The sequence below is a fragment of the Syngnathoides biaculeatus genome, chromosome 2 (genome assembly GCF_019802595.1).
Source record: "Syngnathoides biaculeatus isolate LvHL_M chromosome 2, ASM1980259v1, whole genome shotgun sequence".
NCBI lineage: Eukaryota > Metazoa > Chordata > Actinopteri > Syngnathiformes > Syngnathidae > Syngnathoides > Syngnathoides biaculeatus.
This window is the reverse complement of record NC_084641.1, coordinates 31,506,370-31,533,294: the sequence shown is the minus strand read 5'-3', so window position 1 is coordinate 31,533,294 and position 26,925 is coordinate 31,506,370. Positions and strand designations below refer to the sequence as shown.

At 40.2% G+C, this 26,925-nt stretch overlaps 2 protein-coding genes across 4 annotated transcripts in view; both read right to left on the bottom strand.

Moving 5' to 3' along the window:
* The window catches only part of ptpn11b (protein tyrosine phosphatase non-receptor type 11b), a 47,747-nt gene extending 34,307 nt beyond the window's left edge, over positions 1 to 13,440 (bottom strand). For all 3 annotated transcript variants that reach the window (XM_061800501.1, XM_061800522.1, XM_061800511.1), the window contains exons 1-2: positions 13,259 to 13,440; positions 703 to 825 (exon numbers count right to left, since the gene is read on the bottom strand). In XM_061800501.1, the coding sequence (XP_061656485.1) occupies positions 703 to 825; positions 13,259 to 13,272 (137 nt within the window). In that variant the 5' untranslated portion in view covers positions 13,273 to 13,440. The remainder of the gene's footprint in view (positions 1 to 702; positions 826 to 13,258) is intronic.
* Positions 13,441 to 16,307: 2,867 nt separating this feature from the next.
* Positions 16,308 to 26,925, bottom strand: part of agrn (agrin) — a 174,368-nt gene continuing 163,750 nt past the window's right edge. The window contains exons 34-35 of the mRNA XM_061800472.1: positions 23,741 to 23,844; positions 16,308 to 17,908 (exon numbers count right to left, since the gene is read on the bottom strand). Of these exons, the coding sequence (XP_061656456.1) occupies positions 17,748 to 17,908; positions 23,741 to 23,844 (265 nt within the window). The 3' untranslated portion in view covers positions 16,308 to 17,747. The remainder of the gene's footprint in view (positions 17,909 to 23,740; positions 23,845 to 26,925) is intronic.

The following is a 26,925-nucleotide window of genomic DNA, read 5'->3' as shown; positions in this document are numbered from 1 at the left end:
CACACACACACACCACACACAACACCACCACCACAACATCACACACACACACAACACACACACACACACACACACACACATCACACACACACCACACACACACCACACACACACACCACACACACACACACACACCACACACACACACCCACACCCACACACAACCCACACACACACACACACACACACACACACACACACCACACACACACACACACACACACACACACACACACACACCACACACACACACACACACACACACACACCACACACACACACACACACCTCAGGAAAACAATTTTGAAGCCCAAAGCCACATAGTCCACCAAAAGCTTCAGTTTGCAATCAGAAATCAGGCCACTGACACTGATTGTGAAAGGAACAGCTTCCAGGTCAGTGCTTGGGAAAATGCTACCCAGTATCTACATGCTTTAGCGTGGAATGAAAATTAAGATTTATTTTAAGGATGTGGACCCTCTGGATGGTGTAGTTTGAGTTAGGATTTTGGTCACCCTGCTAATAAACCTAACACAGTACATACTGTACATGTTAAATGAAACAGCATCTTTCAGCCTGACAGAAATGAGGATTGTTTGCTTTCAGGACTGAACTTTGTACTGTTTGAGGTACAGAGGCAGAAAAAAGCTTGTGACCGATGAGAAAACAAATGTGGAGGAAGCAAGGGAAGCGCATAAATACCGGACTGAAAGGGTGAAATCCCCGGGATTGCTCTTGCTGGGCCGAGCCAGGAAACTGCCGTGGACACCCCGGGTCAACAAGAGCTGTTCTGCTTCGATTCCGGTGATGTTGGGGTGGAACCACCTGAAAACAAAAAGTAAATTGGGAACTCCTGTCAGGCATGAATTTGGTTGAGAGTGTGTTTAGCAGTTTCTTTGGGACTTTTAAATATGTTTATGTAATACATTACCACTACATAAGGGGCACTGGTGAAATCACAAAGGGAACAAAAAAAATAAACGCATGATGACCACATAAGTAGGAATGGTCCTTTTTGCACATATGAAAAAAAGAAAGTGGTACCTGTGTGGATGCTCAGTACAATATGATTCAATCAAAAAGAGAAATCCAAACAATTCAGAGGTTGACCAGTGCCCGGAATTGATTGCATTCAACTTCAGAATATTCCACGATAAAGCATGGGATACTGTAAAGGTTAAAGGTAACATGGACTCCGTCCATATAATCTGGTTATTAAATCATTGCATGCCTAATTTGTCTTGAGTTGCAAACACTGGACGTTACGTCATGCAGGAACATGCTAATGCCCATTGGGTTAGCTAATCACTCATTAGCAGGTCCTATCATTAGGGCTATGAAAATTACATAACAGGCCAAGACTGAAAATGTATTCTCCTGGGATGCCTCGTTAATTTCAATGTTTTGTCAGAGAACATGAGGCTAACAACGTTAACAGCTCATTTGGGATGATGAAAAAATAAACGTTCAAATTGAGAGATAAACCTTATTGCGTCCATGTTGCGGATGTGCGTTATGCACAGGACTGGAAGCTAAAAAAAAATAAACAAAATGAACATAGCATCCCACATACTGTACCTTAGTAAGTCTAGTGTCGAACTTTTATTCATTTAGGAAACACTTTCTGATGAGCAAATGCTTTTAAACACAGCATTGAAAAAGAAAATGAGTATTTAAAAATACCTGAATGAAAAACATGACTTGACGTGCATGGTAAATGCCACAGAATCTGCATAATTTCCAAACCAATTTCATAAGACCTTCTCTTTTGTGTTGAAAGCAATTGACAGAAGCAGTGCTGCCACAATGACTCTTTGGCTTTGCTCAACTATGGGAGCAACATATCGCGATTGGCAATTTCAAAGGTTGGGAAACATTGTGTTGATACTGTACAGCGGCGTTTTACCCAAGAATTGTTATCTATTGATGGAAACAAGTCGGGAAAATTTACACATTTGCAAAGAATACCCTGCTGGTGATGTTTGTAAACTAATATCAAACTATATAACAGAAGGTGGATTTGCCTGGCATTTATTTTAGACCATTGGTTTCATTCTTTGAGAAATATAAACATTGTATTATAAAACAAAATTACTTCGTGGATCTGCCAAACTAATCTAAATCTGATCAGTAGTGTTTGTAAAAACAAAAAGGAACTTGCAGGTCATGAGGAATGCATAATTCAAGTTAGTGATAACATAATGATGACTTCTGTCAAACTGTAAATATTGTATTAATTCCATCTTCTTCTCAGGTAGCTGTTGGTTGCTGCAAAATCAACTGTAAACTATATTCACAAACGATCACAAGACTTCAGCTGACGACAGAGAAACAGTCTCCGTGTTGAAGTTGGAGTTGTGTAGTGTTGTGAGTGAAAGCAAAACCTGTGTAGCTCTTGAGGACGATGTGTGCGCAGATATAGCAGCAAGAATGTGCAGTACTGCATGCATACATGTCAGCTGTGCAGATATAGAATTCCTGTTTAACATGGGATCATTAGTTTAATCCTCTCTATTAACTATGGGCCACAGCGGGTAGTTTAATGTGTCATAAACCAACTTCAGACGATATATATGTGTGTGTGTGTGTGTGTGTGTGTGTGTGCGCGTGTGTGCGTGTGTGCGTGTACTGTAATCGTGCATCAGCTGGAGAGCGTTGGTCTCACAGTTCTGAGGACTGGTGTTCAAATCCCAGCCTGCCTGTGTGGGATTTGCATGTTCTCCCCATGCCTGTGTGGGTTTTCACCGAGGACTCTAGTTTTCTTCCACATCAGGTGTGATTGTGAGTGTAACTGTTGTCTGGTCTCCACGTGCCCTGCGATTGGCTGGCAACCAGTTCAGTGTGTACCCTGCCTCCTGCACGATGACAGCTGGGATAGGCTCCAGCTCTACCCTGACCCTTGTGAGGATAAGCGGCTCAGAAAATGGATGGATGGTAATATACTGTAATAAACGCTCTGCACTGATATAATGGTCTAAGAGTTTACAATTGCAGATGTTCAGGGTATGTGTTCCCTTTTTGTTTGTATTTGAACAATATCGCTATTCTTTTTTTTGTAGAAAATTTTATAAAGTTTTTTTTTTTTTTGTCATCTGACTGTATATAAGTTACTGATTAGCCTGGGAGTTTCCCGCACTTTTCTTCAAACTTTCAAACAAAGATGTTGAGTATTTTTGTCTTTGGATGGTATTTATTGCACTGTATACTGTTTTGATAGTACTTTTTTCTCTGTTTTAATTTTTTTATTTTTGAATGCTTTTAATCATGCAAAGCACATTGAGTGACCTTGTGTCTGAAATGTACTATACAAATAAATTTCTTTTGCTTTTTTTTCCCATAAATTCTTAGCCCTACTTCCATTCAGTAAATGGGGAAACACAATTGTGTTCATATGTTTGATTATCTGGGAAGAATTTGTAAGAAGAGTAAGAAAGTGGACCACCAAAAATCAAAAAGTCTTCTACCCATATATAATGCGTACCCACCAACATTTTTTTGATAACACCTTTGACGTCATCATTACGGTCGCTATTAGATGATTTCCCAGCATGCCTAGAGATGCTATTGAGTTGTTGAAATGCAGTTTTCTGTCAGTTATTCACCTAATCCCATAAATAGTTTTAATAATGTGAATAGTCCTGATGGGCCCTATGTGTTTGAAGCTTGAAAACATGAAGGACCAGGTGAAACACATTTCAGTTAATTTAATGGGATTCAAATTAAAATGTCAAGCATTTCAGAAAAACATTATCCTTAAGCATAACATAACGATAAAGAAATCAACAATGGTTGTCGTTCAGACGTATTAAAAAAACAGTTCAGAAATTCTGCCTCACTACGTAAATTTATGAGCACAACTGTCCATATATGTATTATGTGCCCCCTGTCACATTGGAATGAAAGATCCGGTTATACGTTTTTCATAACATCGAGGTGGTGGCAGCATAAAAGAATAAAAGTGTATACCTTTTTCATAACCTCTAGGTGGGAGTGGCATATTGGAATTACAATGTACACCTTTTTTAAAATAACCTCTAGATGGTTGCGTACTGTATATTTATAAAATGTAAAAGTTTTTTTTTCATGTTCCTCTATATGAGTGGTTCTCGAACTTTTTTTGCAACACCCCCGTTTTGGGGGATGAAATTTTTAGCACCCCATGCTTGCAAACATTATTCCTAGGTAATCAACAAAAACATGAACAGCTGGGTATAACTTTATCATGAAAAGTGTTCATGGTAGTTAATGGTAGCCCTGCACTCTCCCTCCCCCTGTCATCACGGTGTGTCCCCCAGTTTAAAAAGAACTGCCCTATACCTATGCTATGTATAATGTGCACGATTGACTTCTGACAAAATTTTGAAGAAAAAAATGTCCATTCTATACAAGAAATTACAGTACGTGAATGTTTCACATTTGAGTGTTGCAACCTGGGTAGAAAAAGCAGTGGGCAATAAACATGATGTTATATACACCTACATTTCATGAAATATTCACATTTCAATGCATTACTGTATGTAAAACCCACGCACAGGGGTTTGTATAGACTAGGCCTTATCTCATGTGCAAAACTCTCCTTTCCCTCTAAATGCCCAGTTGAACTGACAGTCATACTTCATGAAATGAAATGGAAAAGGGAAGAAATTTCCTCATGGGAGATAAATGTAAATGTCAGACTTTTGTGCTCTGCATTTGGAGATAAACCCTGAACCTCCGTTTTGCACTTGACATAAAAGTCAAAGTGACAGTGATGGCTTGGCAGCTACAATGCACTGTGCTTTTTTATGACTTTTCTATTAATTCACTTATACTTGCCCAATCCAGGACATAATTATCAAAAAAAAATGTCTCATTAAGTGCCAGCGCTCACAGTTAACATAGATATTTGACTTCTAAAAGCAGTGAATTGCAGTGAATGTGTTTTCAGAAAATATGGTCTGGCAACAGGTTTATGAAAACAGGATTATGGCAAGGCTATGAACTGACTCAGCTTTCAACACAAAGACTAGACATCTTTCCCAGAATACACCTGACCTGTATCTTAACCAGGGTGGGTTAGGTGGCGTCACACGGGGACTCAACTGAAGCAATATCTGTCACTTGAAATCCAAAGTACAAATTATAGCAGCAGCTATACAAGTGACACATTTCCAAAAGTGTACTTTTGCTACTAATTAGGACAAAGACCTCCAGTGGCCAAAGACGATGACTCCAAAGGGGGCCGAGCAGGAAGTTCTTGGAAGGAAGCTTATGACAGTTAGCCAAAATAGTGAAATTGTACAGCAATCAGAAAATGATTGGGCATGATTAATCAAATGTTATAACATTCCCATCAACAAGGTTTTTCAGACACATCTTGAGCAATTGAGTCATTACAGATTTTACTCTTCAGCAGCAGTGAGAACAATTATTTAAGGCCCAACTAGTCAGAGGTTACTCAAGCAACAATTTGCCAAAGGTTTGCCAACAATAAGGTCAAAAATGTCTGTTTTTGAACATCTCCAAAAATATGATGTTCGCACAGAGTGATGTGCAGATTGAAGAAATGATTTCATTTATTACAAAAATACTATTATCAGTGTTTGTATGAGGGGAAAATTCACTTTTGATATTATTACTGAGCAAACTAGTAGCCAAAATAACACATGACAATATATATATTTTTTTTACATGTTATGAGTTAAAATCTTCTTTTCCTTTCGGCTTGTCCCGTTAGGGGTCGCCACAGATTGTCATCTTTTTCCATCTCAGCCTATCTTCTGCATCTTCCTCTCTTACCCCAACTGCCCTCATGACTCCCCTCACAACATCCATCAAGGCACCTCTTTGGTCTTCCTCTCGCTCTTTTGCCTGGCAGCTCCATCCTCAGCACCCTTCTACCATTATACTCATTCTCTCGCCTCTGGACATGTCCAAACCATCGAAGTCTGCTCTCTCGAACCTTGTCTCTTTATGAGTTAAAATGATCCTGCTAAAAAGTCCCTCAGTTTTCTTCCACTTAAAATTAGTTTCTCGAGCACGCAGTCAAACATTCTCAATACTGAGAACCAATAGTAAAATTTCTTCTTTCCCAATCTTTTTTTTTTTCTAATATGTATTGTTCAATTTCAACAAATAAAGCAGCCACCATATTATTAGCACAGCAAATATATTTTCCGTTTTTCTTTCCTCCTTCAGGGTTCTCAAATAGGGTCCAAAAATCCATGCTTTTATCTCAAGTAGACTTGACTACTGTAATGGTCTTCTGACTGGATTCCCCAAAAAGAGTATTAAACAGCAGCTTATTCAGAATGCTGCAGCTCGCGTTCTGACCCAAACAAAGTAGTCAGAGCATATAACGCCAATCCTAAAGTCCTTGCACTGGCTTACGGAATACAAACCCAGTCAAGCTCTGAGATCAACTGACTCAGGTCAAATAGTGGAGCGCAGAGTCCAAAGCAAACAGGTTGCAGAAGCAGCATTTAGCTATTATGCTGCACACAAATGGAATGAGTTGCCAACAGAGGTGAGGTCAGCCCCAAGTGTGAATGTTTTTAAATCCAGGTTGAAAACTTCTTTTTTCTCATGGTTTTTAGAATATGTTCACTTTTTTATCATATTACTTGCACTGTATATGGTTTTAATTGTCCATTTTTTTATATTTCGTTTGTCATTTTTATTGTTTTTATCCTGTTTTAAAGGTTTTATCTCTTTGTTTTCAAATGCCTTTAATCATGTAAAGCACATTGAGTTACCTTGTGTATGAAATGCGCTATGCAAATAAATTTGCTTTGCTTTGCTCAAATACTATGCTTTAGCCAAATATATTCTTTTTATCTCTGCATTTTGTTTTCTCTAGAGGACCATTAAAGTTTTCTATTGCAATAATGTAGAATGCTTTTACCAAAATGTTGTGACAAAAAAAAACCCAGAGAAAAATATTCCTACAAATCTCTTAAAATTAATGCTTTCAACTTACATATTTATGTTTAAAAATAAATACATAAATTAAAAAAACACCAAGAGCAGAATATCTTGGAGGTTCCGAGCAGATTTTGGAAATATTCCTGAATGTACATGTTTCAAAACCAAAATATTGGGCAATAATCACCAACCTTTAGTTTCACCGTGAAGCACAGTTACTACGCTTATGTCACAGCATGATCTAGTCTCAAAAGTTTATAAATTATCACTTCACAGGTCTTTTTTTTTTAATTCTGACAGTGAGGTCATGTGCCAGCTTGTGAACAGATTCCTCATCGTCTTGTTTTTAATCCTTAACAGATTCATACAGAGAAATAATAACTGTAGGGCAAAAAAATGTGGCCTCTCACTAATCTATATTTAATCCTTCCATCCTAGAAACACTCTCGCTCATGAAATCATCAAAACAATGGGGAGATGCTAGAGGCTGCAAATCGAGGAATCAACTACAACAAAATATGACGCAATTGTAAAAAATGAAGTCAAACATCTTCAACACAACATTTTGACAAAAATATGGACCAAACTACAACAAAAGTCATAACACTGAAAAAAAAAACCTGACTATCAGTCAATACCTAGCTCGGTTAGCAGAAAGCTGACTTTGTTCAAGACTGAGTGCCCACCAGTCAGTACCAAGCCAAATATGATGGTACACTGACTAAGAATTGATCCCCAACCAGTTGCACAAATAAACACACAAAAAAGGGAAAAAAAAACTCATCCAATAATGATGCCAACATTTTAATCTTTGCAATGGCTTAAATTAGCAGTACTTTAGAAGAAAAGTTCCAAATGAATTGGCTGTATGCCATGGGTCCACTTTTCAACACTGGTTAAATTACACCAAAATTGTAGAATGAAATGCATTATTTGGCTAAGTAGGAATGTGGGGAAAGTTAAAGGGGGGTGACTTGCTCCTACCTCACCATTCTGGTCGAAGCCTTCCACAAGTCCCTTCCTTCTGCAGCCTCAGACTTCAGTAATCCACTACTGTACAACAAGTGAGGCCAGGAGGGAGTCGGGGGAATACAGAGTCAAATTGAGGAGGGGTGGGGGGCAGGTTTAATGGTGGGTGCCCGTCTAAAGTGGTACCAAGTTAGCTAGAATGAGACAGTGAGGGAAACGTGGTGCTTTGCACAAATGTAAGAAAGAGAGGGAGTGTGCAGAGGAGAGCAAGTGGGCGGAGGGTTTGTAATCTGGGATTTGGATGAACGTGAGCGAGTCTGATAGCACAAGCCGACAGCACTATCAGCCACCCTTCCTTTCCCCACCTTAGGCGAATGTGACAACCTCAGGCAAACCGGTGTGACCCGCCTGTTTGTGGTTTGGGACTGGGTTAAATCAGCGGGTGTCGTCGGCCTTTGTCAATTGTGGGCCCGTAAAGCCCTTTCAGACAGAATTTTGTGATTTCAGGGCTATTCAAAGAAAGTCGACTTGACTTCTTCCCGAGTCGTCAACACCAAACAAAGCCCAGCCAGTGATCCCCAAGCCAAAAGAGTTTTTTTTTTTTTTTTTTTTTTTTTTAACAGATGCCAGACCATGCCAGGAGGGGTCAGGAAGCCAGCTCGACCAGAACTACAAGGTCCTGGCTCAGTCTTGTCAGGGGAGGAAACACAACAGTTGTGTCGCCTGTGCCTGGAGATTATACATCTAATCGTGTGTGGCATAGTTACACCAGATCATAGTCGGCCCTTGCCAAGATAAAAACTGGCAATCCAGCCAATTCAGGAGGATGCCATTAGGCTATTCATTTTCCAGCCTGCAATTAAATGCGGCAAGTAGTATAAGTATATTCTGCACATACTTATGATAACTTTGCAAGTGAACTTTGTCGCAAATATTTAAAACGGCATTGTGCTAGGAAATTGAGTTGATGACGCATGTAGAGCTAAATGTTGGAAGCAGATGAAAATTCCACAGACAAAATGTCTTATTTTTAGTCTCGACACTGCATTGTTTGGTTTGTGGTTGCACACATTCTGTTTCCTTTGCCAATAACAACATTGTAGCAAGAAGAGCCCACGACATCCACGACAACAGCGAACACAGAAACTGACCACAAATGAAAAAAAGAAAAGATGGATATTGTTTATACACATTCGCCGTTGTTCATCCTTCATGGGTGATGGGTTTGTTCTTCAACTCCATGCTCATCCAAGAATGTATTTAACATGCCTGGCTTTATGTTGTGAGACGCATACTAGAAGAGAAAATGGCCTTTTTTAAACTGTTCTCACAAAGTTGGAGGCACAGAATTGTCCAAAATGATGAGAAATATGCAGAATAAGGAGTACAGCACCAACAGTTTCACAATGATTGTGAAGAATCAAGCAATTAAAAAAAATTTAATGTCCAGTGGATTGTCTAACATGAAACACCTCTGAGGTCATGCGATTAAGCATTTGACTTGGATTTTAGGGCAAAATACAAATGCAGCACACATCAAACACACATTTAAATCTCCGCCACGGGGGGAATCTCATATTAAAGTACCGATGTGGCAAGAGTCCCCAAAAATGTCAAAATGCTGAGTCTGGTTGAAATGGCCACTTCTATTGTCTGGCAAGTTTCATTTAACAATATCCCTCAAAAAACTAGCAGGGACCAAAATTACAATACGGTGAGTCAAAATTACCGTGATGTTTCAAATGTTGTCACTTCCCCTAAAAACGTGATTTGAATAGCACAAATGAAACGTTATTCTTGAGAAGAGCAGTGTGGGAAGTAGAATAAGACTTCCTGTACTTGAGCAATCAATCGTTTTGTTGTGAATTTACAGTCTTTGCCGTGGCAAATTTTAGAGGCATTTCAAGTCCGCGTCACATTCCACAAAGATAGTGACCATTTGTCACGTTACGAGTTAAACAGCATCCTGTAACATATTGTGCTGAATTACTGCATGCCTCTTATAGTTCCAGTCTAACACTATCATTGCCTCCTCTTCAGATTATGACTTCAGGAGCCGAGTGACTCAGGCCTTTCCAAGAATAGGATTTCCTTCGACAGTCACCATGCGACCTGTTTCCCCACACGGAGCCTCAAGCAGCAAACCAGAGAAACACAAATGAGCCAATGAGATGTCAAATAATCTGGTTTGGTCTGATAAGACCTCAACAGAATAGAGAGAGGAAAAAAAAGGGTCATGGGATAGACACGGGGAGCTGGGAGCTTCAGGTTAGGCTGCAAGCTGGTTGAAAGAAAACGGGGGCACAGTGTGCACTCAGCTGCCGCTCAGCCTCTTACGTAATGTCTCAAGTTCAATAAAGCCTCGGTTGTCTATTTACAGCATGCCTGTCTAGGCCCGCCGATAAAAAGGTGGTATACTTTGCAGCCCCGGCATGGCATCAAAGTCCCAGCGAGGGCTACAGTATATTGCTCACAGACCAGACTCGGGGTGTGGATTTTGCTAATGTTGTCTCTATTTTTAGCCTAGCTGATGAGCTGTGTCTGGTATTTACATGCGGTATTAAATTCACACATCCACCATTGCTGGATGCTTGTCGCTGTCTCACACACATTACATAATTAACTAAATTATTCATTGGAAATGGGAATCTGGATCAGTGTCTTCTAATGCGATGGAATTGCATCGTGGTTTTCTGTCTAGGCATCAGATAAAGCAGTGGAATCTTCTAGAAATCATGTAGAATCAAGTAGAAATCATATTTTCAGATCATCAGTTTTTTTCCATTTTGTCATGTAATCCCCAAATAAAAGAATCTTGGTGATTTTATAGATGAAGACAATGACTAGACCGAACAATATTGTAATCTGTGCTAAGGAAAGTTTCCCTTCCACAAATTAGGGAAATGTAAAAAGAAAAAAGAATAGTAGCGGTGCATTTTTTTTACATAATTTTTTTTGGAACAAGAGCTTCTTCAGTTTTAATTTTTGCTCACAGTGGAATAACACAATGGTCAAATGTAGAATTCATTGCAGATATTGTCTGTTTTCACCAAAAATACTGCTGGGCATATTAAAAAATGTCCACAGATCATTTCATAGTAACCTTTAACTTGAATTTCATAAACATCAAATAATGCATATTTTACAACTTTTGACCCAGATGTACAAACTCAACGATGACTGACAAACACGACGTAGTAGGTTTCAAGCTGCCTTATATCCTTTAATTTACTTAATCACCTTAAAAGGCATTCTGCTACCAACATTTAATATTTGATTTCTTATTTGTTTGTTTATTTACATCTGACATTAAAACTACTATGTTGTAATTCTCAAAAGCAAATAAGTTGATGTTTTTTTTTGTACAGTATTAAAAAACAAGAAAAGAAAACAAAATATTTTGACAAAATCTTTTTAAAAACACTGCACCATAAACTAAATGTAAGTATTTACCAAATGGAAAAAAATATATATTGTATTCTCTTTTCCATGCACCATTGGGAATCCTGTGGTATTCCATAATATGCATGTATTAAAAAAAAAAAAAAAACATGAACAGTTGGCGGTGTGTAGAGCTCTCCTGTCGCCAGCGTTATCTTATTCCTCCACACGGACTGTTATTTTCCTGTGGCCCGACACAGAAAACTGACTCACTCTTCTCAAATGAGTCTCAGTGACAGATGAGGTCTGCTCCATTAACAAAGGAGGCTTTGGGGGCCATATTGCCAATTTCATAATGAACACAGAGCAGGAACATGACATCCCTTCTGATAGAGAACGCGGCGGTAACTGAATAAGTGGATTAAATGTGGGATTTGAACCTGGCCCTACGGCGCGAGAAAGACTTTGTTAAAGACTGAGCTGAAAGTCTTCTGTTGTTACTGCGAGATTTTAGATCAGGAAGTGTCGAGCCAGACTCAAAGCAACACTCGTAAATGTCTCAGCCGCTCACACAAATCATGGAAACCAGCAGGGAACAAAACAACACTCTGCCCAATTTAAATGTCTCACTTTTTTGGGATGTGTCCTATATTTGTTTTGAACCTTATTGTGACACCCCCCCACTCTAAGCACTCAAAGTTTCACATTCTGTAATATCTTCTCTCACTGTATTTTATTTTGCTGTTTTCAAGCCAGCTGGTGTTGCTTACATTACCCTGTTCTCATAAAATGTAGTTAGGGTTTGTATGAAGAGTAATGCACTTTAACTAGTAAAAGGTGACGCAGTTTTGGGGTTTCACTAAAACTACTTTGAAATTTACCAAATTTTTGAGTTATCAAAAAAGGATAGAAAACACCTCTCGTCACACAAGACTTTGTTCAAATCATTGTTATTCATAACTTTTGTTGTTGTTGTTGTTCTTAATCCTGGCTAACTTGTTGTTACATTTGTATGACAGCATGTTAAAAATTTATATTTGTGGGGGCTGGGATGCATACAGCTAATTACGGTTTTGTGATAGCTTGACTCAGAAAAACATTACTTCCATTTCCATGATTTCCAAACAGAATCAACCATCATTCCAGAATAAATTGTGGACTGTTATACTATACCAATCATTTTACACTCTTAACAGAACCTGTAAGAACTTTTAGTATCTGGAAATACAGTGGATTAAGGGTTTTCAAGACTTCAAGTGCCCGTGACACTTCTGTTACACTGACCTGTTTACCACCCGCACAGTGATTTGTGCTTTTGTGTCAAGTATAAACTTCAGGAGTGGAAAGAAAGCAATTTCTGAAGAGTGTGAAGCACAAAACTGTCTGACCGGCAATTAAGCAAATTTCCCAGGGCATCTTGCTGCAGTGGAAAATGCTGATGCAAGTGGACAAATATTAAGTCCACGCGTAAAGTACAACTCCTGAAACGCGACATTTAGATTTTCCAACACAGGTTTGACTGCGAGGCGGACCTGCTAACCGCTACCTTACCACGCTGCCCATTGTATAATATAATGAAATGTAATGCTATCATAAATGTTTAGAGTGTTGAGGACTGTTGTCATGGCAACTTCTGCGAATACTGTGTGTGAGTAACAAAACATATACAGTACGCTCCCCGTCCATAATATTAGGCATACCTGAACATATCCAATGCAAGAGATCTAACCACATTTTACATCACGTCGCTGAAGTAATTATTGAATGGCAACCATGCAGCTTCGTTATGTTATGAGGAGTGTAGGTTCACGTGTGACTTTGTCCCGAAAATAACAAGAAAAAGTTACTTGAAAGCACTTTTCTCTCCCGACCTGAGCAAACTTACTCACCGAGGCTCGTACAAATTGAAGCAGGTGTCAAAGACTTCGTCCGCGACAAGTGGCACGGGGTGGGGGTGGGGGGGGGGGGTTGTTGTAGAAAAAGAAAAAAAAACATTCCACTTTACCTCCGGGATGTCATGGCAGTCACTCCGAGCTGTCAGAAGTCTTTAAATGTTGCTCTTGTCCCCGCACAAGAGTGACTTCGAAGCGGCGGACAGCGTAAGTGTGCTCCGGCTATTTGGCTAACTGTCCCGAATACATTACAAGGATCGCGCGTGAGTTCCGCCTCTGACCTTCAAAACAAGAGTCTCGCCGAAAGCGCTCTTGCGGATGCAGTTCTTGTGCTCAACTTTATTTCAAGAGCGGATCCCCAATAAAGTGCGAAACACAAAACACACTAAATACATTTATTTTAGTTGTTCATTCCAAAAGGATAATTGAAAACTTCTTCGCTGAAAGGCAAATACATCCAATTCTTTCCATCAAAATAATTTGTCTCATTAAAAACAAATCTTGAGCTCATGAGTTTTTATTTTTCGTTAACAGTTAGCTCCAATCATCAAAATTATAGTAAATAAAAGTGTCCTGAAATATTTCACTCCGTGTGGTTTAACTTTTTTGAATTGACCTACTGCATTAAAATTTTTTATTCCATGATAGTTAAATTTGAGATGCGCTTGTGTATGTCGGCCTGTGTTTCATAAAGAGTTAAGCTATCCCCTCTTGGTGGTCCTTCTGCCTGACCCATGACGAGTCTTCAAAACAAAATGTATTTAGCTAAGGCTAAGAGGTCATTTTTTAAATTTAGTAAATTTGTGGCAAAGCCCCATATTTGCCACTAAACAAAATTCCTCATTGTAACTTAAAATACTATATTTCTGAAACCAACACTATGTCTGGTTTTCTCATTTTTCATTCACCGCATTTAGCCCGTTGACTGTGAAACCAATAAAGGTTTGTAAATTCCTGCTGCTCTGTGTCACAGATTTCAAACTGTAGGCTCGGGGGCCATACCCGGCCCTCATTTTAGGCAAATCATCATGCCAAATGCCTTCACTTTGATAACGTTAAGATGTTGCAAGCATTTTTTTGGGGTGGGGTGGGATGGGGGGATTGTTTTGTTACTAATCCTTCTCCTAAAAATAAATGAATAATAATTGAACAACAGCCCTCTGTTATATGGCGCTTGCATTTCACGACACCATTGACGTCAGTGCCCTGCTTATCTCTACAATTTAATCTACTGGGGGATGGACAGGCTTATGCAATTGTCTGTGAGCCCAAAGGCTTCACAACTATGGATTTATTTGCCTCCCCGCAGCTTGACCCGGTGTGCTGCCACAACCCACACACACGCGCTGACAGGAGGGAGAAAAGGAACATCTCCAGTCTGTGGAATATTCCTCAGTCCAACAAAAAGTGCTCATGGCTGAAAGGATGCGCGCCCGCTGTTTAAAAACGATGCTGGCACACAATGGAGAAACATTACTGTCTGATCAATACATGATGGAAAAGGATGCGTAGAGAGAGTAGCTATGGCTGAATATTTTCTCTCTAACACTAAATGTGATGGATGCAAAGTCATCGCCGTGTTTCAGCGGGCTCTCAATCCATACTGAAGGTCTCATATTCCTTTCAAGAGGATGTGTTGCACCTGCGTAGGCAAATATTGCACAAGATAATGTGTGTGTGTGTACATGTTCGATGGTAATCTAATTTATACTGTACACACAGCCATTGAAAAAGCTGTTGCTGTATGGTGGATTTAGTTCTTTATTTTTGCTTAACATTTTCACATTCCGCTTGTTTCTCTATTATCAATATGCCAATTCTCTTAGAAAACAAACTCAAGACTCTCTGTGGCCCCGTGACATTTGAGGCCCTGTTTTGGGGTGTGATCATAATACCCGAAAAATTGCAGCCCCAAGTCTTAAACACACTCTTCATTCACAAAGGGCTTGGCTTTGTTGCATAATTCCCAAATCAATTTATCCCTGCCAACGTGTACTCCAATTAGCTCACAATTTGATGATATTCGGCTGCTCCAGATTTCAGCGATGAAATGACTTTCATTGTTGACTCAAAAATGCTGATTGATTGTCAATTGTTCAAATATGAGCTCTGGAAATTGAAGTACTCTGCATAAAATACCCAAAGTTCCTAAATTCTGAATGCTATATATGTTTTTGTGAAAACTCTTAAACGAGAGCTGAATGTTTAGAGTCCCTTCAATCACACGCCGATTGCTTTGTTTTATATCCATTGTGGTCTTGTACAAAGAAGCCAATTCTCTCAATTTCTGGACCTAACTGCAGTAAAACACATTTCCATTTGGGCATTGTAATGTGGGAAGTATAGAATACTGTATGAAATCACATTTAATGATCCAATAAATGAACAATGACAAGAATAAACTCCATTTCGGTTGACATTTTATTTCATGATGGTAGGAACACAAGACAAAAGTCATAAAGTTAGTAATGTTCAGGCCATGCCACTTTTACTTGGTGCACTGCCCATTGATCAGACAGTAGCTTACATCCACATTCAGATATAAATAAGAAACAGAAGAGGGGAACAGAGCAGTCCTCCTCCATTTAAAAAAACAAAATAAAACAAAACTACGACTTATTATTTTGGGTCTTGATGTTACTAATTGGCTGAAACAAGGATGATAGTTAGAGTCAAGGTGACTGGTGGCTTTAAAGGCAATTCCGAGTTGGCATTAAATCATGTTTCTTTATTGTTTGGTGTCACATACAAATATACATACATTTTATATATTTTATTAGGTGTCGCCACCTGAATTGGTCACATCCATCGAACAGCATGGCTAAAAGACGATACGAAGAGAGCAAGGGCTGGAAATGAGACGTGTCTCGTTACACCAGAAAAGGGCTTCCTGATTTCATCTGCTATTATGCACGACACACATATTACAGATTTTGTGATATCTTTCCCCCATGTACATTTATCATCGTGTGGTAGAAGAGACGTGGCTCCAGTGTAGATTACTTAAAAAAAAAAAAGAAAAACAAACAAACAAACCCATAAACCTCCACAGATAACATATTTTGCTAAGTTTACACTTAAAACAGGTGGGCTGTACACACTCACACACACACACACACACACACACACACACACACACACCACACACACACACACCACACACACACACACACACACACACACACACACACACAAAAAAAAACCAACTGGTTGCCAGATCATTTTAGAGGGGAACATCAGTAAGAATGTAAACGAACAAGATTGTTTATTACTCAACCACAAAACAGGCATGATTTTGTCATAGACTATATTGCCAAAGGTCTCTTATCAAAAGAGGATATCAGTCATCACAGCTTATTGTGGTTCAGTGACTCGTCATTGCGTCACTGATTGTTACAAACCCATGCGCTACTACCGTATGTTAGTGAACAAATATATTCATTTATTTTGTGGCTGTTATGGCTTCCACAGGGGTCACAGTCTCTCTCAACAGCCAGAGTCAATATAAAAATGGAAATGAAGTCTTTTCGGAGCTTGTTTGTTGAATGTTGCCAGGCAGGATCATCGTCCATCCTCCCTATGAACAACTTTCCCCCTCGTGGGCCATTCAAGGGTCCCTCGTTAACACTCGTGAAAAGCTTCGCAAAGATACAGGAAATGCGCCAATCCATTTGAAATTGCAAGAAGAGAAAAAAAAAGGTTATTATTATTTTTTAAAGACAGAAAAATCCAATGCATCAGCTAATGCTTTAAAAGAGGTCATCGAGAGTATTAATTTGCTGATAAAACAACTGCACAATTCTCTTTGGGGAGAATCCATCTTACATATTCAGTCTCTGGTATCATATATAGATTCTATATTTATGTGTAACAATTTATATTATGTCTTGATGTGTTCAGAGTTAGATGGGCTGCAGATCCAGCATATAATGTAGTCGTTTGTCTTTGAATTTAATTACATTTCTGGTGCTGTGAGTTGAAGATTGATGGGAGTGGATGATTGTTATTTTTTTTTCCTTCTTGTTGTCCTTTTTCACTGTAGCAGCTTGACTGAGCCCCATTAGGAAAATACAAGGAGCTGGGAGGTGATGAGGGAATGTAGTATTATATAATATATGCTGTATATATTAATGAATGGAAACAAATGTCTGGGGAATTTAAGCGACAGATATGGCACCATAACAAAGGCTTAAGGAAAAATCACAGTTCAAGTAATGTGTTTAAGTCAATAAGCAACCTTTTTGGTTACTTGGTGATGGAATTAAAAGCAAAATGGATAAACCGAAAATAAATTTTACATGTTGATTGAAATAAAAAAAAAAACTCATGACATGAGAATTGAGACTCAGATTTAAAAGAAATTATGAAAAACACCCAAGATGTTTTAAAACATTTTCTTCCCATATATATATAAAAAAAAGTAAAGTATACAAAAATAGAAAATAATTACAGCAGGAGACATGAGTGCTATGGAGGGACTCGAAAGGATCGGAGGGGTAGGGGGTTTTCTTGAGTATTTTCTGATTTGTTTCCTCATTCTCTCAGTTTTTTTTTTTGTTTTGTTTTTGTTTTGTTTTTTGTTTTTTTATTCTCTGCGCCTGCTTATTTGGCCGCTGGACAGTGTAATATTTGGGGGCTGTTCAAGGCATCTTCCACCAGGTGGAGCTCCACGCCGTCCACCACCACGTCCTTGATGCAGCCCACAAAGCCCGTGCTGTAGGCTTTGGGCAGCCGACGGGCCACCGCCACTTCTTCCAGGCCGCCTGAGGAGAACAGCAAGCAAGAAGCTAAAGTGACGACACGACAGCCATTTTATAAGACACACACACACACTACGTTTTAGTGAGACACAAGTTGTCTCTCTGTCAGTACAAAAATATCAGTGATCAAAACTGGTCCAAATACAGCAGGTGGCATATCTTTATACTGCAAATCCATTGAACACCGTGGGAGGTCGAGACTGGAGCACAGTGACAAAGTACCAGATATGGAGAAGGAAGATATTCCCCTTCCATGCACCCCCATCTTTCCAGCTTCAGGAACGATTCGTGTTGAATGTGTCATTTTGTGCCAGCGTAAAACCCATCAGCTTTGTACAATCAACAAATTTCTGTCCAATATATTAAAAAAACATAGACATATATGGGGGTGTATATTGGTAAGTGTAATTTTTTTAATCCGTTTTTTTGTTTTCATAATTTAACATATTTATATGTTATATTTGTTTTGCTCATGCAGGATATGTCATATTGCCATTGCTGTTTTACTTGCAGCAGAGATGTGTCCAGGAATTGTTATCACCTTCTCCAGATTAAGCACTATACAAGAAAACAAGAGAGAGATACCTTTTTGTGTTTGTACCATTTCCCCCATTATTCAAAGTAATCAAAATGGGTATGATATGTAATTGACTGTAAAAAAAAAAAAATCGCTTGTACTTTTGCATTTGAGTACATTCATAGTTAGTGTTTTTCACTCAAAATTAAGGGGGAAATTGCAATATAAAAAAACACTTTGGGCTATATTTGTTCAAAGCATCAATAACACCTGACAGTAGCACAACTGCCATACAATGTATTGATTTTCGTGCAAGCACAAGCCTCGCTGGGGTGTTTGCCAATTCTGAAGACCATTTTGTGACAACCTGAATGTAATGAAGCAGCGAGCGCCTGATGTCCGTCCGCCAGATGTAACAGTTTGGTGGCAGACAGTCTGTCTAAAGTTACTGTATGCCTGTTGGGATCACAAATATGTCTGGCGGAGTAGGTAAGACCGCTGGTCTAACGCCATTGTGGTAAATTTGATCGGCGGACAGATAGACTGCTTCTGAGCTCTCCTGACGTGTAGCGGCTGTCAAGCACAGAACAAGGATTACTTGCGCAAAAACAACGAGAATCCACAATATTGGATATAATAATATAATATCCAAGTGCTGGAAAGCAAAATGGAAAGAAAATGACCCAACTCTCTGTGGCGAATAAGTGATGCTACGAATGTCGCAGCCATGATTAATGTTGACTTGTACACTGTGCTAATGCTAGCTTCGTACTGTATTTCTATTTTGGTAAACCTGGTTATGTATTCTCTGTGACATTCAAATTTTGCTAGCAGTTTTAACACTGCAACCGCCAAGAATTGTATGTGCACATCTAATCAAGCAAAAAGTGTGAGTACTTTTGCCCCTTCTGAAAACTTGTTGCATTAACTATCAACAACAACAACAATAACAATAATAATAATAATAAATAAAACAGCGCAGCACGGTGGATCAAGGAAAGTGTTGGCCTCACAGTTCTGAGGTCCCCGGTTCAATCCCGGACCCACCTGTGTGGCATTTGCATGTTCTCCCCGTGCCTGCGTGGGTTTCCTCCGGGCACTCTGGTTTCCTCCCACATCCCCAAAAACATGCAACATTAATTGGACACTCTAAATTGGCCCTACGTGTGATCGTGAGTGCGGCTGTTTGTCTCAGTGTGCCCTGCGATTGGCTGGCAACCGGTTTGGGTGTACCCCCCGTCCTGCACGTTGACAGCTGGGATAGACTCCGCACTCCCCGTGACCCTTGTGAGAATAAGCGGCAAAAGATAATGAATGGATGGATAATAAAACACGCAGAGATAACCAGGATAAGTGAAAATTCGTTTGAATCAATCACAAACCTTGCGATTGCCATTAAATATGGGTGAATAACAAATATACACATTCACAAGCTAATAAGATTCAAAGTCAAAATTTTATTAAACTTGCTAATATTTCTAATGAGAGGGACAAAATATTAGAAACAGCTCTCTGCAACTACAATAATAAGCATTAAATTAATACTTCAGACGTTGTCATTCAAAGTGAGCATTCTGCCTTTGTAAAAGCATAATTTTAGATTTCAATGTCTGGATTGGCAACCATATTTTTTGAGACTAGTCATAATAATAATTTAATCTCCATGCGAATAGACTAAAACGTTTTTTTAAATATGAAATTAACAGTTTTGTCGCTCAAAGAAATTGAGTCAGCCCATTGCACTTCTCTATTTTAGCACCTTTTCATATGAAATCACGTTTTAAATTAATTCTTCTACCTTTGGAGGCGACACATTGACCCAATTGGTTGACGTTTAACGCCTCCTATTCTCCTACAGTATGTTTGATGGTGATTAACGCTTTTGAGCCAGTACAGTCTTATAGTCCTTCTTTCTCAACCTAATTAGCAATTTTTATTCAAATATTCATGGTGTCCTCGTGGAGCAGAGTCTCTCCATTCTCCTCATCACTGATGTCCCCCACACTTATCTGCTGGTTCACGTTCGCGTCCTAAGCGCTTTACCTCCTCCGTTCCGCCTATCCTAATCGGATTGCGCACCTTAGAAATCGGGGATCGACAGGCCTAATTTCACGCGCATTACCGTTGAATTAATGACGAACGGTGAAAAGGAGATTTAAAAAGAGGAAGGGCCCTTGATGGAAGGATTGGAGGATTATGTATTCTTGCTGCAGGGCTCAGTTTTCTCAACTGACTTCATGTTGATAACCGAGTGCAACAAACACACCTCCATTGTTTCTACCAAGCTGCAAGATTTGGTTCAATCTCCGTTGATATTTGGGCAGTTTACCACTAGAAAAGCTGTAAAAAACCTCAGTATATGTGACCAGAACAATCCCAATTTTCAGTCTGGCATTTTTGGGGTACTGATGGCAGTGGTCCGCTGTGCTGTGCAGTGATGTTTTGGTCATCACGGCCTAAATTTAAAACCAATTTCCATCACTTCTTATAGTTCTGGTCTATTCATGATAATAGTATGTTTCCGTTTACTTTTGAGAGGGTATCAAAAAGACTCATCTGGGATAATATTCGTTTTGGGCGCTTATCTGTTCAGATAATACCCATCATTCATTGTAATACAGTGCTTTAGATATACAGTCTATTCTGTGATTGACTTCTTCTTTTCCTTTCGGGTTGTCCCGTTAGGGGTCGCCACAGCGTGTCATCTTTTTCCACCTAAGCCTATCTCGTGCATCTTCTTCTCTAACACTCACTGTCCTCATGTCCTCCCTCACAACATCCATCAACCTTTACTTTGGTCTTCCTCTCGCTCTTTTGCCTGGCAGCTCCATCTTCAGTACCCTTCTACCAATATACTCACTCTCTCGCCTCTGAACATGTCCAAAGCATCTAAGTCTGCTCTCTCTAACCTTGTCCCCAAAACGTCCAACTTTGGTTGTCCCTCTAATGAGCTAATTTCTAATCCTATCCAACCTGTTCACTCCAAGCGAGAACTTCAGCATCTTCATTTTTACTACCTGCAGTTGTGCTTCCTGTTGTTTCTTCAGTGCCACTGTCTCTAATCCGTACATCATCACCCTCTCTGTCTGGCCAACCCGTAGAGCTCCTTTTCTCCCTCCTTAATATCCAACCTGGTGTACATGTTGTCATATGCCTTGTTTAGCCTTCGCCACCTCACCACTGTTTTATAAACTTTGCCCTTCATCCTAGCGGAGACTCTTCTATCACATAGAACACTAGACATCTTCTGCCAACTGCGATTCCAGTCTAACCTCATCTGTCAGCCTATCAGTTACTACCGCAAACACGAAGGGGCTCAGCACAGATCCCTGATGCAGTCCCACCTCCACCTTAAATTCCTCTGACACACCAACGGCACACCTCACCGCTGTTCTGCTGCCCTCATACATGTCCTGTACTATTCTAACATATTTCTCCGCCAAACCAGACTTGCGCATGCGGTACCACAGTTCCTCTCTTGGTACTCTGTCATAGGCTTTCTCTAGAGCCACAAAGACACAATATAGCGCCTTCTGAACTTTTCCACGAGCATCCTAAAGCCAAATAATGCATCTGTGGTACTCTTTCTAGGCGTGAAACTATACTGTTGCAGGCAGATACTTACTTCTGTCCTGAGTCTAGCCTCCACTACTCTTTCCCATAACTTCATAGTGTGGCTCGTGATCTTTATTCCTCTATAGTTTCCACAGCTCTGAACATCACCTTTGTTCTTAAAAATGGGGACTATCACACTTTTCTGCCATTTTTCTGGCATCTTCTCTCCTACTAGTATTCTATTGAATAAGTTGGTCAAAAACTCCACAGCCACCTCTCCAAATTGCTTCCATACCTCCACTGGAATGTCATCAAGACCAACTGTTTTTCCATTTTTCATTCTGTTCAGTGCCTTTCTAACTTCTCCCTTACTGATCATTGCCACTTCCTGGTCATTCACGCTTGCCTCTTTAACTCTACCTTCTCTCCAATTCTCTTCATTCATTAACTTCTCAAAGTACTCTTTCCATCTACTTAGAATGCTACTGGCACCAGTCAACATATTTCCATTGCTATCCATAATCAACTTTACTTGCTGCACATCCTTCCCATCTCTATCCTGCTCTGTCTGGCCAACATGTAGAGCTCCTTTTCTCCCTCTTTCATATCCAACCTGGTGTACATGTTGTCATATGCCTCGTTTAGCTTTCGACACCTCTACCTTTGGCCTATGTCGCATCTCAATGTACTCATTTTGCGTCTCCTCAGTCTTCTCAGTGTCCCACTTCTTCTTCACTAATCTCTTTCCTTGGATGATTTCCTGTATTTTGGGGTTCCACCACCAGGTCTCCTTCTCCCCTTTCCTACCAGAAGGCACTCCAAGTACTCTCCTGCCTGCCTCTCCGAGTACCTTGGCAGTAGTATTCCAGTCTTCTGGAACCTTTTCCTGTCCATGTAGAACCTGTCTCACCTCTTTCAAAAAGGCCACACAACATTCTTCCTTCCTCCACTTCCACCACCTGATTCTCTGCTCTACCTTTGTCTTCTTAATCTTCCTACTCGCTACCAGAGTCATCCTACACACCACCATCCTATGCTGTCGAGAGCTACACTCTCTCCGAGAACTACCTTACAATCAGTAACCTCCTTCAGATTACATCATCTGCACAGAATTTGCAACTACAATAATAAGCATTAAATTAATACTTGAGACATTGTCAAAGTGAGCATTATGCCTTTATAAAGGCATAACTTTAGATTTCAATGTATGAATTGTAATTTTATATATTTTTGTGTCAAAAAAAGTAGAATATTTATTGCTTGCCTGCTAAGTGCCAATGATGGCAAAGAACATTTTTACAAGGTAAAATTTTCAGGACCACTTTGCAGTTTTCTACAATATGATATGGATCCCAAAACATTTGGCATTTTAAATTATATTTTATGTTTTGATGATTTTATTTGATTGCTTGAGTACTTTTAAATATGATTATGAGTGACTTGAAAGTGCCCTTTACAAAAAATGAACATTTATTATTCTTTTCGAGCGTAGCATGCAATGTGTCAATCTGTGTCACAAACTATGCGTCAATACTGCAGTCACATTTGTCAGCTGTCCGGTTTTCATCCACACAAGAACAAGGCCTGATTTGGATCTGAAAATATTGGATCCCTTTGCATTGGAATGGAGCCACAAAGACGAGAAAAACATTGGAACTGATTCAGTGGGAGCGAAGACCCCCCCTTGATGGAGGCCATTTGTAGACATTCTCAAGATTGAATGATGCATTTCTCCATTTCTCTATTTGAGCGTTGCCACCTACCCAACCAAAGCGCTCCATCTGTGTCCAGCTGGGTTGCTGCCAAAGGCGACGATCCTGTCACCGCTGCCTCATTGCCGACTTGTAGCGATCCATCTCGCAGCGCTCTGCGGAGGACAGGGCTGTTGTTAAGAAGTATGCGTGTAATACTCAATAGCTGTGAAATGTACTTTAATTCAAGCCGAAGCATCATGACTCCACGCCTCTGCTGGCAGAAACACTAAGCACCCCCATAAAGGCTTTTGCCAAGCAGCGTTCTAAATGGGCCTGCCTAGCAGCGAACAGATGCCGCAGGAGAAACGTTCATACAGGGTGGCGCTGTACTAAGCGGGAGCGCACACTCAAGGATCGTGACGACGAGGACAATTTGAACCCACTAAAGTGTCATTCCAACAGAGGGTACGTCATTAAAACAGCGAGCAGCGCAGATTGCCACACTCTAACTACACATGCTGTGATTTACACCACTGTCAATGTCCAAATTATGTCGCTTGCCTCTCAGGGTGCCAGGGATTGCAGAGTGAACCAATCCTTGGCTTGGCAAGGATGTTGAAAGATCAATTATTGCTGCTTTCTAATGCAATGGAAGCAACGTAATTATCTCTCGCACTTCAATTCACAACCACGTTGAAAGCCAATGTCCAGCAGGCTGAAGGTGATAAATGGGTCATGCTCAACTTACAAGGAGTTAATTTGCTTCTAATGACAGAATCCTTTCATGTGACATTGCTATTCACAAGAATCATGGGACGCTTGTAAATTCTTGGACTAAATGAGATGCGTGATTGACTTGCCAAGGAGGTTGTTTTTGTCATTGCTTAGTTAATTTTTTTCACGTGTAACTTCCTGTCTGAAGTTTTTATATTGTGGAGGTATGACAATTATCCACAAAGGAATATTTGAAATAATCACATTATTTTGAATCTTGGTGTGTTGAAAACAAAAAGAAACAAAAACATGATCCACGGTGCGAATGCAATATACGAGGTTATAATGTCAATCAAAGTCTGGCATAACCCGGCACATTATTTTCTCGTAGAATCAATACTTACTCTCTGAATGGACAATTTTAAATTACTGTGGCAGTACAGTCAACCTCTGCTATAATGCAGTTCACACTTTTCGGTCCTGCTATTTTGTGGTATTTTTTTAATTACTATTTTTTAAGTAAGAGTATTTGGGATTAAAATATTATTTCATTTAAATGTGATTTTTCTCAACATTTTCACAATTTTGCCATTTTTTTATGTTGCTAATAAATATTTTTTTAATAGACTGCTCTTGCGCAATGCAGCCCTATGTGGGCACAAACCAGTGCAATCTGTAGGCCGGTCCCAAGCCTGGATAAATGCAGAGGGTTGCGTCAGGAAGGGCATCCGGTGTAAAAACTGTGCCAAACAAATATGAGCGTTCATCTAAATAATCCCATACTGGATCGGTCGTGGCCCGGGATCACAACGCCCGCCCCCGGCACTGCTAACCTGCAGGGCGTCGGTGGAAATTCAGTTACTGTGGGTCGAAGACAAAGAAGAGGAGGAAACCGGATCCATCGTCAGAAGAAAAAGAGGAATGCGCAGAGCCTACAACTGAGTGTAGGGACTTTTTAAATGTTGGGACTATGACAGGAAAAGCTCAGGAGTTCGTTGACTTGATGATGAGGAGAAAGGTTGATATTCTGTGCATCCAAGAGAGCAGGTGGAAAGGTAGTAAGGCTAGAAGTTTGGGAGCAGGGTTTAAATTATTCTACCACGGAGTAGATGGGAAGAGAAATGGAGTAGGGTTTATTTTAAAGGAAGAGCTGGCTAAGAATGTCTTGGAGGTGAAAAGAGTATCAGATCGAGTGATGAGACTAAAATTTGAAATTGAGGGTGTTATGTATCATGTGGTTAGCGGCTATGCCCTACAGGTAGGATGTGACCTTGAGTTGAAAGAGAAATTCTGGAAGGAACTAGATGAAATAGTTCTGAGCATCCCAGACAGCGAGAGAGTTGTGATTGGTGCAGATTGTAATGGACATATTGGTAAAGGAAACAGGGGCGATGAAGAAGTGATGGGTAAGTACGGCATCCAGGAAAAACTTTGAGGGACAGATGGTGGTGGACTTTGCAAAAAGGATGGAGATGGCTGTAGTGAACACTTATTTCCAGAAGAGGGAGGAACATATAGTGACCTACAAGAGCGGAGGTAGAAGCACGGAGTTGGATTATATTTTGTGCAGGCGATGTAATCTGAAGGAGGTTACTGACTGTAAAGTAGTGGTAGGGGAGAGTGTAGCTCCACAGCATAGGATGGTAGTGTGTAGGATGACTCTGGTGGTGGGTAGGAAGATTAAGAAGACAAAGGTAGAGCAGAGAACCATGTGGTGGAAGCTGAGAAAGGAAGAATGTTGTGCGGCCTTCCGGAAAGAGGTGAGACAGGCTCTCGATGGACAACCGAAGCTCCCGGAAGACTGGACGACGACAGCCAAGGTGATCAGAGAGACAGGCAGGAGAGTACTTGGTGTGTCTTTTGGTAGGAAAGGGGAGAAGGAGACTTCGTGGTGGAACCCCAAAATACAGGGAGTCATACAAGGAAAGAGATTAGCGAAGAAGAAGTGGGATACTGAGAGGACTGAGGAGAGGCGAAAGGAGTACATCGAGATGCGACGTAGGGCAAAAGTAGGGGTGGCAAAGGCTCAACAAGAGGCATATGAAGACATGCACACCAGGTTGGACACGAAAGAAGGAGAAAAGGATCTCTACAGGTTGGCAAGACAGAGGGATAGAGATGGGAAGGATGTGCAGCAGGTAAGGGTGATTAAGGACAGAGATGGAAATGTGTTTACTGGTGCCGGTAGTGTGCTAAATAGATGGAAAGAATTCTTTGAGAAGTTGATGAATGAAGAAAATGAGAGAGAAGGAAGAGTTGAAGAGGCAAGTGTGAAGGACCAGGAAGTGGCAATGATTACTAAGGGGGAAGTCAGAAAGGCACTACAAAGGGTGAAAAATGGAAAGGCAGTTGGTCCTGATGACATACCGGTAGAGGTATGGAAGCAATTTCGAGAGAGGACTGTGGAGTTTTTGACCAACTTATTCAACAGAATACTAGCGGGCAAAAAGATGCCTGAAGAATGGAGGAAAAGTGTTCTAGTTCCCATTTTTAAGAACAAAGGGGATGTTCAGAGCTCTGGGAACTATAGAGGAATAAAG